Here is a 12,117-nt window from a genome sequence, read left to right on the forward strand (position 1 = left end):
ATATGCACACAGAGAAGGGTAATCAGGGGAGCAGAGACAGTTGGGAAAATGAGACACAGATGTAAAAGAACAGATAATAAGATGAGGGAAGTAAAACTCACAGTAAAGAGCAAGGGATGAATAACTATCCAATAAAGCAGGAAGTGAGTGTCACGGCTCGGGGCAGCGGCCGTGTGAGGTGACGAAGGAGGACTCAAATGCAGCACTTATTAAGACGTGAGGGTGATTTATTAAGAATACTGAACATAAAGTGGGGATGGCAAAACAGAACCAAGGATGAACTAAACTGGGAGAAACTAAACCAAAGAGTAGCAAACCTGAAACCCGAGAGGAGAACTGCAGGGAGAGCACATAGAGGAGACACAGAGTAATGCAGAGTACGCAGGGTAACACGGAGGATGAACACAGACGACGCGACGAGGAACTGAGGGAAACACACACTATAAATACACAGAGGGACACTGGGAAATCACACACAGGTGGGAGACACAGCTGGACCTGATTAACCTGACGAGACAGGGGAACACTAACACCAGGGACCAACAGAAGGAGCATGTTGTGGAAGTTTTCCACTTAAATAAAGCCTGCAGATGAGCGGTGAGCGGTAGCTAACATTCTTTAATCAAAACACACAGAACAGAAAACCAAGCTTGATGGAGAGCCTGCATGACCACGGGGCAGGGTCAGCAGAGTCTCTCTGAGCCTAGTGTGGCTCTCAGTTAAATACCTTCTCCAGGAACAAAAGGCAGTACACAGCTGTTTCACACCTTAAGGTTCACACTCCCTTGCTACCTCCCAGAGTCCTCGAAGAGACAAAAGACTCTCCCTCCTGTGGAGTTGTCTGCTTCCCCCAACTTCCTAAATAGACCCCCACCATTTGTCTTACAGTATGGGTGTCAGACATGTTAAAATCACCAAGGCATTACAATAACGTGATTAATACATAAGTGAAAGAAATTCCATTACAATCCCACCCTTTGATTCTTAAATCAAGAATCACAATAATACCAGAATTTCTTTCCCGACATTCTGTATATCACATCAACATTATTGTACACTTAAAGGAGTTTCACACTGTGTATCCTCACTTCACTGTTCTCTCACCACCCTTTGTTCATCTTTAATCCTCCCCACAATCTAAGCTCTCACATGCAAATGGCAACAACAATGATACAGAGGAAAGGTCTTCTCCATAGTGTCAAAGTACTTTGCATGGCAAAGTGAAAAAGGTCATTCTCAGTTCCCGATCATGGCTCCTGGTGTCTGTGCCATTTACAGAGTTATAATTCCAACGCCGATCTTCCTCTGCGCTGTCACTTTTGGAGCTTGGCACGCTCTCTCCATCCCTCGATTTCTGTTCCAACGCGGCTGTAGATTTAAGGCAGAGCACGTCGTTCACCTTAGTTGTCTTCCTCAACGTCAACGGCGAAACTCTTTCATTTTATTTTAAGATTTTGCTGTTCAAAATCTCCTTGTGACAATCCTTTGGAAGCCCAGTGGTGCAGCCCACTGTCGTTTGTCAGCTGTCCTGCAGATGGTCCCTGCTTCTCACTGGTCCTGTTGAAGCGTTCTCTCCCGGTCGTGGTCTGTATCTGCGTCAATCCTTCCATCTCTCATGTCACGGTCTCTGCAATTTAAAAATGAAAGCTTCCCCGGAAAACCCTCTTTTGCCCTATGTCAGCTTAGCACAATTAGACATGCACAATAAAGTTGTGCATTGTCTCTTAAAAATTCACAGGGATTCTCCCCTGGAGTAGTTTCACTCCAGGCCCTGTCTTAAGAAAAGGTAAAACATTAGCCAGTGGTGTGTCCTGCTGTAAATCATGTGATTAGATCATATGATTAACCCTCTGCTGTGGAAGAATAGATGTTAGCGCAGCGCATCTGTATGCACACTTTCTCACAGTGACCTCTGCACTGTAAACAGTACAAGGTCAAGAATAACACACTGCTGGTAAATTCAAAGACACAGAAAGTGGCGATTAAAGGTTAAGTCAGCACGGCCCAAAGGTCATGCAACCTGTTGCTGTCATCTTTCTGCTCCTGTAAAAAGAAACATACATACATCCACCCTTTTGTCAGGTCAAGGTGGAGGTGCAATCTTGCATACTGGTATCAAGTCAGTCAAAGCTTTTGTCAGTCCAGTCAGTCCCCATTTTTTATTTGCTGACAGTAGAACCTCGTGACGCAATAAGTTTCTACTGCCAGCAATGACGTCATTTCAAAAAAAAAGAAAAAAAGAATTTAGACTGGATTACCTCGCTGAATCCTTTTTGACAGGGACTTGTTTTCTGATTGTCCCAAATAAGTGGCTTTCTCCCGAGCCCATTTTAATTTTTTTTGGAGAAGCTCACTTGCGATTGTTCAACATGTTGTGTAGCACTTTCGATCCCGATATTGCAGGCCTGCTTCAAAAGAGAAAATTGCCAAACAAAAAAAATATATATATATATATATCTCAGTGCACTGTTAAAAATCAAAACAATATGAAGGCCTCTTTTTAGAAGTTGTCTAAGCATACTCTCTCAGAATGATAGATCAAAACAAAACTAATTGGCAGTTTCAAAGTGGTACCAAAGGAAAATGCTAAATCCCCAAAACTTTCATCCACCAGTCACACACCTCACACAACAGCAATATTCTATTAGATGATGAGTTTTGTTTTCCCCCATGTAACCAGATGTGTGTCATGATAAGACCTCCCCCACACATCAGAAACCAGAAACTCAATGATCTATTGGTCTCCACTCATCTGACCCCCCTGCAGCATTCTGTTCACCCCTGCAATGATTCAATCATCCTTCCCCAAAATAATATTAGTTCACTAGTCTATGTATCACTTCTTAACCCACTAAGTGAACCGGACAAGATGATGGTAACAGAAACGCCTGCTTAAAATGCTATTTGATCTTCATGAGCTTCATTGCATGTGTGTTTGTGTTAGTAGGATTAATGCATTTTTCTGTTTGTGTAATTTTTGTGTACCTCTCCTCTTTGCGGTGCTCCAGACACTTTTCAATTCTCCACGCAAGGCAGTCGTTTTTCTTCCCAGTTTCCTAAACTCAAATTTCAGTTCCCACACTAAAACAGCCATGTTCTCCCCTGCTCCTTCCACTGTGGTCTCATCTCATCTCTCCCCCCTTGCAGCAGTCCAGTGAGAGTCATTGTCTTTCAGCTTTGTCCTGTGTTTTCCACTGTCTCATCTTGCCATTTTGCTCCAAAAGTGGCAAATGTCCAACTCAGGCAGTCTTTTCAAAGGTCCATTCACACAGTGAAGTTGCAGCTCGTTGGAAATGCACATCCATCCATCCAGTCATGATGATGCCATTTTTCTCCTTGCTGTCGCTGTCTTGCACAGCTGCTGCTGCAACTTTTCTTCACTGCTCAGGATACTGCTGTGAGCTCTTGATATCCATCTCGTTGTTCTGGAACTGCATTTCTTGTCTTCAGGGAGAGATTCTTGGAGCTTGTGTTCTCAGGGTGACAAACACATGGAAGTTAAGCTGTAAAACAATTCAGCCAAAACTTGGCTTGAGTGTTTCTAAATGATGTTAACCTATAATTTTCTTCCGACTGCTGCATGTGAAAAATTGATCAGGGTCTGCTCTTCACCTGCAAGTGACACACTGAGACATTTTGATCATTCTTATCACTGCTTAAAGAAACACGTCTCCCCTCTCTGGTTCTGAAGTCCCCTTTCTTAAAAACCCAGAGAGATTGTAGTTGTTCTACATTGAAAAATCACCAAACCCTCTTCCTATTTTTACTTATTTTCATCAACAATTCTGCTAATTTTGTGTGTGTGTCCACCCTAGGGGAGCTGGTGGCCTGCAGTACCACCCTCTCCCGCTAGTTGGAAACAATTTTTACACACATTTCTACACTCCTCTCTTTTTTTTTTCTTGTTTTTGTTCCCTATTTTCAACATTTTGAACCCCATTTTTCTCTGTTTTTTACACACACAACAACTTTTCCCACACAACTATTCTCTTTCATCTCACAACATACTTTTACCCACAGTTCTTAACATACAGTCAAACATTGAGTTTTGTCCCTGGCCGCCTGGTGGAACGTCTGCCGCAGTCGCCTCTCGAGCCGCTAATCCGGCTCCGCTGACTGCCCCTGGAATCTAGATTCTCTTCCTACTACACGAGGCGTCCCCCGTGAGGTTCCTTGCCTTCTACGGACCAAGGAACGAACACCGCCACCCCCAGTCTCCTTTGAAGAAGTTAGGATCTTTTAGAAGATGCTAGGGATGTCACTCCGTGATTCTACACGAAGACTCTCCGTGATTCTACACGAAGACTCCCTCGGAGCTCTTGCCCTGAAAGGTCGTAAGACACCTTCTTGGGCTCCCCGAAGGCTGCAACACGCTCACTTCTTGCCAGACACAAAACTCTTGGGACTTGTTACAAGTTAGCTATCACTCACCCATCTGCAGGAGTCCCCTCAAAATCGATGGTCTCGGTGGCTGCTGAAACACACGGCTCCGTGACTCCTCCATTTCCTTTGCTTCAACAGCTGGTAGGACAAAGGTACCTTTTCCCTCAGGGGTGATCAGCCCGTCCACGGAACCATTGTTCAGCGACCACACGGACCACCCTGCTCGCAGCGCCATTCTGTTGTGGAAGTTTTCCACTTAAATAAAGCCTGCAGATGAGCGGTGAGCGGTAGCTAACATTCTTTAATCAAAACACACAGAACAGAAAACCAAGCTTGATGGAGAGCCTGCATGACCACGGGGCAGGGTCAGCAGAGTCTCTCTGAGCCTAGTGTGGCTCTCAGTTAAATACCTTCTCCAGGAACAAAAGGCAGTACACAGCTGTTTCACACCTTAAGGTTCACACTCCCTTGCTACCTCCCAGAGTCCTCGAAGAGACAAAAGACTCTCCCTCCTGTGGAGTTGTCTGCTTCCCCCAACTTCCTAAATAGACCCCCACCATTTGTCTTACAGTATGGGTGTCAGACATGTTAAAATCACCAAGGCATTACAATAACGTGATTAATACATAAGTGAAAGAAATTCCATTACAAGCACAAACCCAGTATCTAAAATCCCAAAACACCAACCATCCCAAAACAGCCCACAAATAATAACAATAAATACACCAAACACAAAATCACTGAGTCACAGACTCAGGATCGTGACAGTGAGAAGTGATAACTAAACATGGAAATGCAGACACACAAAAAATGGAACAAGAAACACTGAGAGAAAAACTAAACTCTAATACAACCCAGAACTAAGAAGTAGACTAAAAACACTCAAGAAAAGTACAATTATAAAACATAAACACTAAAAACACACAAATGAAGAACCAAACAGAATATTTAAATAAAAACTTTACAAATGACATGACTGCTAAAAGACTTAAAAACCCTAGGTCAAACAGCTCAAGGCCATGACAAAGATAGACTAACAATCACAAAATTAGGGAAGCATTTCCAACTAATGAAGAAGCCAAAATTTTTACTGGCTCATGTAATGAGAGAGAAGAGTCTGATGGTGCACAACATTGTGGGCATGAGGACTTTGAAGATCCATCTTCTAGTAGCTCATCGGTCCCCAAATCTTATACTGAGTCCTTTAACCGGTACAAGATTTGGATCTATCAAAGGAAGTGTCTGATTTTGTGGGTCTGGCCTCAGTCAGAAAATCTCCTGGCTCCAGGAAGTTCAGACCTGACGTCTCTATAATGAGTCATCTAGATGTAAAGGATGTTGTCTCTCTGACTATGTTCTCCTCTGTTTTCTCTTTAGAGTACCAGCTGGAGATGGTGGAGGTGACACAGGGGAAGGAGTTTGTGCTGCTGCCCTTTAAAATCAAAGAAGGCTTCACCCAGGATGTCAAAGTGGAGTGGAAACACAAAAACAAGATGGTCCATGAGTATCAGATTGGTAAAGACCAGTGTCACTTAAAGGGCCAAGATCAGAAACAGCGCACTGAGATGAAGAAAGACCCACTGAACACTAAAGACCTCAGTCTGACCCTGAAAGACCTCCACCTCACTGACAGTGGAGTCTACACCTGCACCGTCTACAACAAGGATGGACACATGCTGCTACAGAAATCAGTGACTCTCAGTGTCAGAGGTGAGTGTTACAGCTGTTTGTCCACCATCCAAAATAGGTATAGATTTATAAGTAACAAAACAGAATTTAGAGACTAAAACTAAGAGTTCACGTAATAAAAGTTAAACAAAAACTAAACATTTACACACAATCAAAACAAAAGTGAAAGGAGCAAAGCCACTCTGGAAACTGACAGAAACTAAACTGAATTCAAAAGAAAAGGCCAACACTAAATAAAAACAATGAAAGTATCAAACTATAATAACTGTAGATGATGGAGGATCACCTTCACTGACATCTGTCTGTCTGTCTCATATTCTCCTCTCAGTTCCTGAGGTTCAGATGGTGGAAACAGTTAAAGGGGTTCAGTCTGTCCTGCTGCCATTTACAACTGATATCAAGCTTCAGGACGTCACAGCGGAGTGGAAACATGAAGACAAGAAAGTCCACGTTTATCAGAGAGACCAAAACCAGTCTTACATACAAAGTCGCACAGAAGTGAAGAACGAGCAAATAAAAAATGGAGACCTCAGTCTGACCCTGAAAGACCTCCACCTCACTGACAGTGGAGTCTACACCTGCACCGTCTACAACAAGGATGGACACATGCTGCTACAGAAATCAGTGACTCTCAGTGTCAGAGGTGAGAGTAACATCTGTTTGTCCACATTACAAATCCTCAATGAAAAAGATCCAATAAAACAGCCTGTGATGCATCATGGGAATGTGACATATGTAGAATCAGTGCAGGTTTGCTGTATGTGAGTTGAGCCGTACAGTGCAGGAGAGAGAGGGTGGCTCCTGCCTCTGTTTTACAGTCCATGATTGTATAGAAGCTGTTCCAGAGTCAGCTCATGTTCACATATTTATGAAGTCTTACACTGGAAAGTCTGCTGTTGATCTCAGTAAATGAACGGGGTTTCCTCATTCCCTGTACACAGACTGGCAGATGTTGACATAAGAAGATGACGTGGTGCTCTGTAGGAAAACAGAACAAGTCCACCATCAAAGCAGACTGTTTTCTCAGTTTGATATGTAGGACTGTGTCACAGTCTAATGTTTATTAATTCCAATATATTTTAAATTGATAGCCCATTTGTGCTCTTTCAGTTTGAGCTTGTTTTATATTTAATGTTGAAGTTATGGCACAAATAACCAGAGAGCTCTAAATGAAGAGAGGATTTGAATCTTTGTTCGGCTGTTTTAGAGGAAAGTCAAATAGGGGAACATATGACGTCTAAAAGAAAATTGAAAACCATAACTAGCGGAACATGGAACTTGGAAATACACTGGGCTGAAAGAAATAGAAGAAATACAGCAGAAGTACATGAAGAAAATTCACTGAGAAGTAGAGTTGATGTTTTGACCAGGACTGAGAGAAATCAGCACTATATATACACACAGAGAAGGGTAATCAGGGGAGCAGAGACAGTTGGGAAAATGAGACACAGATGTACTAAAGAGATCATAAGATGAGGGAAGTAAAACTCACAGTAAAGAGCAAGGGATGAATAACTATCCAATAAAGCAGGAAGTGAGAAGTGATAACTAAACATGGAAATGCAGACACACAAAAAATGGAACAAGAAACACTGAGAGAAAAACTAAACTCTAATACAACCCAGAACTAAGAAGTAGACTAAAAACACTTAAGAAAAGTACAATTATAAAACATAAACACTAAAAACACACAAATGAAGAACCAAACAGAATATTTAAATAAAAACTTTACAAATGACATGACTGCTAAAAGACTTAAAAACCCTAGGTCAAACAGCTCAAGGCCATGACAAAGATAGACTAACAATCACAAAATTAGGGAAGCATTTCCAACTAATGAAGAAGCAAAAATTTTTTACTGGCTCATGTAGTGAGAGAGAAGAGTCTGATGGTGCACAACATTGTGGGGATGAGGACTTTGAAGATCCATCTTCTAGTAGCTCATCGGTCCCCAAATCTTATACTGAGCCTTTTAACCGATACTGTCACGATCTGGTTGTAGGGACTCAAGCGCAGAGCGGTTAGATGTCTCCAAATAACAGTTTATTTACGGCACCAGTGCACAATATATACAGTGAAGGGAATCCAAAACTCCAGGGAATAACAGGGTAGCTCTCTCACACTCGCTGACGTCTTCTTGCCCACACTCACACACGTTCACACGGCAGGGAGGTCGCAGGTCCGGGGGGGGGTCCTAAGCAGAAGAGAAGGGAAGTCACAAACTAATCACAAATCACGAAGCACAAGTTCACAGGAGCTGTGAGAACAGTAACGTCACAGTACAATCATCCAGCGACGAGAGGATCTGTGTTCCAGCCTCAAATAGTGCTCCCGGTGATGACAGGTGATTGTTGTCAGGTGTGTGGGCCAAGGGCGGGAGCGCACAGTGAGCTCCGCCCAGGTAGAGAGGGAGAGAGAGAGAGAGAGAGAGAGAACCGAAACAGCAAATGTAGCCCTGTGGGGCCGGCCGGGCAGGAACGGAGACCATGACAGTACCCCCCCTCAACGGGAGTCTCCTGGCAACCCACCAGGCTTACCTGGATGCCTGCAGTGGAAGTCCCGGAGCATTGCCTTATCCAGGACAGCTGCTCGAGGCACCCAGGAGCGTAACTCTATCCCGTAGCCCTCCTTGTCAACCAGGTACTGAAAACCCCTACCCCGGCGTCCCGAGTCCATGATGCGGGTGATGTTGTAAACCAGCTGACCATCCACGAGCCGGGGGGCGGCGGGGCCCTGGAGGGAGGGCACAACGGGCTGGAGAGCACTGGCTTGACCTGAGACACATGGAAGACATTGTGAATGCGCATGTTGCGCGGCAGTTTGAGGCGGACAGACACAGGGTTCACAATGGCGTCAATGGGAAAAGGGCCAATAAACTGAGGGGACAGCTTCTTCGACTCAGTCCGTAGCGGCACAAAACGGGTAGACAGCCATACCTGTTGTCCGATGGCGTACTCAGGGGCTGGTGTCCGGCGACGGTCAGCGAGGGCCTTGTTCCGCTCCTTAGTACGGAGTAGGGCAGCCCGAGTCGCACGCCAGGCACGACGGCACCCGCGGAGGTGAGCCTGTACTGAGGGAACGGAGTGCTCAACTTCGATGGCCGGGAGCAAAGGCGGTTGATAGCCCAGGGATGCTTCGAAAGGAGATTTGCCCGTGGCGGAGGATGTGTGGCTGTTGTGGGCATATTCGATCCATGGAAGCTGTTCACTCCAGGTTGATTGGTTGTGCGAAGCGACACAGCGGAGGGCAGCTTCCAGCTCCTGGTTGGCCCGCCCCGATTGCCCGTTACTCTGCGGATGGAAACCGGAAGAAAGACTGACCTTGGCCCCCAGTGCGGAGCAGAACTCCCTCCAAACTCGGGACGTGAATTGTGGCCCTCTATCCGAGACGATGTCCTTGGGGATCCCGTGAAGTCGGAACACATGTGAGGTGAGGAGCCGGGCCGTCTCCAAGGCAGAGGGGAGCTTTGGGAGGGCGATGAAGTGTGCAGCTTTGGAAAAACGATCAATAATGGTAAGTATGGTGGTGTTACCTGCAGAGGGCGGCAGACCCGTGACAAAGTCCAAAGAAACGTGGGACCATGGTCGGGCTGGTGTAGGGAGAGGCTGCAGAAGACCCGGTGGAGGGCGGTTCGAAAGCTTGTTCCGGGCGCAGGTCGAACAGGCTGACACATACTCCTTGGCGTCCTTAGCCATAGCGGGCCACCAGAAGTAGCGTCGGAGGAACGATAAGGTGCGGAGGACCCCAGGATGGCATGAAAAACGGGCGGTGTGAGCCCACTGGAGAACCTGAGAGCGGACGGCTGAAGGAACGAAGAGGCGACCAGGTGGGCCAGTTCCAGGATCCTGTTCGGTCTCCTGCGCCTCTTGGATGAGCCTCTCGATCTCCCAGGAGATGGCTCCAATCACGCAGGCGGCCAGGAGGACAGGCTCGGGGTCCGAGTCCTCCCCAGTGATGGAGAATTGCCTGGACAGGGCGTCTGGCTTTACGTTCCGTGATCCTGGCCTGTAGGTGATAGTGAAGTCAAAACGAACGAAAAACAGCGCCCACCTGGCTTGCCGGGAATTGAGACGTCTAGCCGAGCGCAGGTACTCCAGATTCTTGTGATCCGTCCAGACGATGAATGGTTGTGCTGCTCCCTCCAACCAATGTCTCCACTCCTCCAGGGCCAGCTTGACGGCCAGAAGCTCCCGGTCCCCGATATCATAGTTACATTCTGCTGGAGAGAGACAGCGAGAATAAAAGGCACACGGGTGCAGCTTACCGTCCGTCTGTTGAGACAGAACTGCCCCCACCCCAGAGTCCGACGCGTCCACCTCCACAACGAACTGCCGTGTAAGGTCCGGTTGCCGGAGTATGGGTGCAGTGGTGAATCTCTCCTTGAGCAGGGCGAAGGCTCGCTGAGCGGCAGAATCCCACTGGAAGGGAACTTTGGGAGAGGTGAGTTTAGTAAGAGGGAGAGCGATCCTGCTGAAATCGCGAATGAACCGTCTGTAAAAGTTAGCGAATCCCAAAAAACGTTGCAATTGGCGGCGATCAGGAGGAGTAGGCCATTCCACCACAGCCCGCACCTTCTCTGGATCAGTCTGCAAGTCCCCCTTCTCGATGATGTGACCCAGAAAACTCACTGAAGTCACGTAGAAGTCACACTTCTCCCCCTTCACAAAGAGCCGGTTCTCCAGAAGGCGTAGCAGGACCTGCCGTACGTGGACTTGGTGCTCCTCGAGTGTCCTAGAAAAGATCAGGATGTCATCTAAGTACACAAACACACAACGGTTAACAAAATCACGAAGGACATCATTAACCATCGCCTGAAACACTGCGGGGGCATTGGTCAGCCCAAACGGCATCACGAGATACTCAAAGTGGCCCCGATGCGTATTGAGCGCGGTTTTCCACTCATCCCCCTCTCTGATGCGCACCAGGTGGTAAGCGTTGCGCAGATCCAGCTTGGTAAAGACGGTCATGCCCTGAAGCAGTTCAAAGGCCGAGGAAAGCAACGGCAAAGGGTACTTGATTTTATTTGTGATCTGGTTAAGGCCCCGAAAGTCAATACACGGCCGCAGCGAACCATCCTTCTTATCCACGAAAAAAACCCCAGCCGCGACAGGGGAAGAGGAGGGGCGAATTAACCCCGCCGCCAGCGACTCCGTGATGTAGCGCTCCATAGCATCCCTCTCAGGCCGGGAGAGGCTGTACAGGCAGCTAGACGGCAGCGGAGCTCCAGGAAGAAGATCGATGGCACAATCGTACGGGCGGTGCGGGGGAAGAGACCGCGCACGATCCTTACAAAAAACATCCCGCAGATCATGATAAACCCGCGGAACCATCGAGAGGTCCGGGGCGTCCGACGGCGAGGCCGTGGGCGGGAGCGGAACGGGGGAAGCCGCAGCCCGGAGGCAGTTCATGTGGCAGTTCACACTCCAACCCAGTATGGCACCATTCTCCCAGTCAATATGTGGCTTGTGGAGAACAAGCCAGGGGTGACCCAGAACCAGCGGAGTGAGAGGAGCTTTAAACGAAAAAAAACAAATCCTTTCTGCGTGATTGCCTGAGAGAGATAATGAAAGGAATTCAGAAACATGAGTGATGTCGGGCAGGCACTGACCTGATAGTGCGTGAACGCGGAGAGGGCGTGACAGAGGCTCCAAGGCGATGTTTAGTTTGGCGGCAAGTGAGGTGTCAATAAAGTTCTGCTCAGCCCCAGAGTCAACGAGAACGGAGAGAGAGTGAGAAACAGTCCGAACACGTAGTTTAGCCGGCAAGAGAAGTCTGGGGAGAGGGCTTTCACTCGACAGATCGCCCACCAGCACCCTCACGATCACTGGTGAGCGCGCCCTTTTGCCAGTGTTGGACAGGAGGAGACAGAGTGGCCTTTACGGCTGCAATAAACGCACTCACCGGAGGCAAGGCGGCGCTGGTGCTCCGCGGGCGACAGCCGTGAGCGCCCAAGCTGCATGGGTTCTTCCTCATCCCAGGTGTCGGCGTCACGCGGCCCACGGGCTGCAGTAGAGGTCCCACAAAAATCCAGCGGGGCATGCCCTG

At 47.4% G+C, this 12,117-nt stretch overlaps 1 protein-coding gene across 2 annotated transcripts in view; it reads left to right on the forward strand.

The window, feature by feature from the left end:
* LOC109199627 (muscle M-line assembly protein unc-89) overlaps positions 1–12,117 on the forward strand; it is a 39,829-nt gene that overhangs the window by 10,645 nt on the left and 17,067 nt on the right. For both annotated transcript variants that reach the window (XM_025904263.1, XM_025904262.1), the window contains exons 4-5: positions 5,761–6,093; positions 6,401–6,715. In XM_025904263.1, coding sequence (XP_025760048.1) covers positions 5,761–6,093; positions 6,401–6,715 — 648 coding nt within the window. The remainder of the gene's footprint in view (positions 1–5,760; positions 6,094–6,400; positions 6,716–12,117) is intronic.

This window comes from Oreochromis niloticus, unplaced genomic scaffold (assembly GCF_001858045.2).
Source record: "Oreochromis niloticus isolate F11D_XX unplaced genomic scaffold, O_niloticus_UMD_NMBU tig00000678_pilon, whole genome shotgun sequence".
Classification (NCBI taxonomy): Eukaryota; Metazoa; Chordata; class Actinopteri; order Cichliformes; family Cichlidae; genus Oreochromis; species Oreochromis niloticus.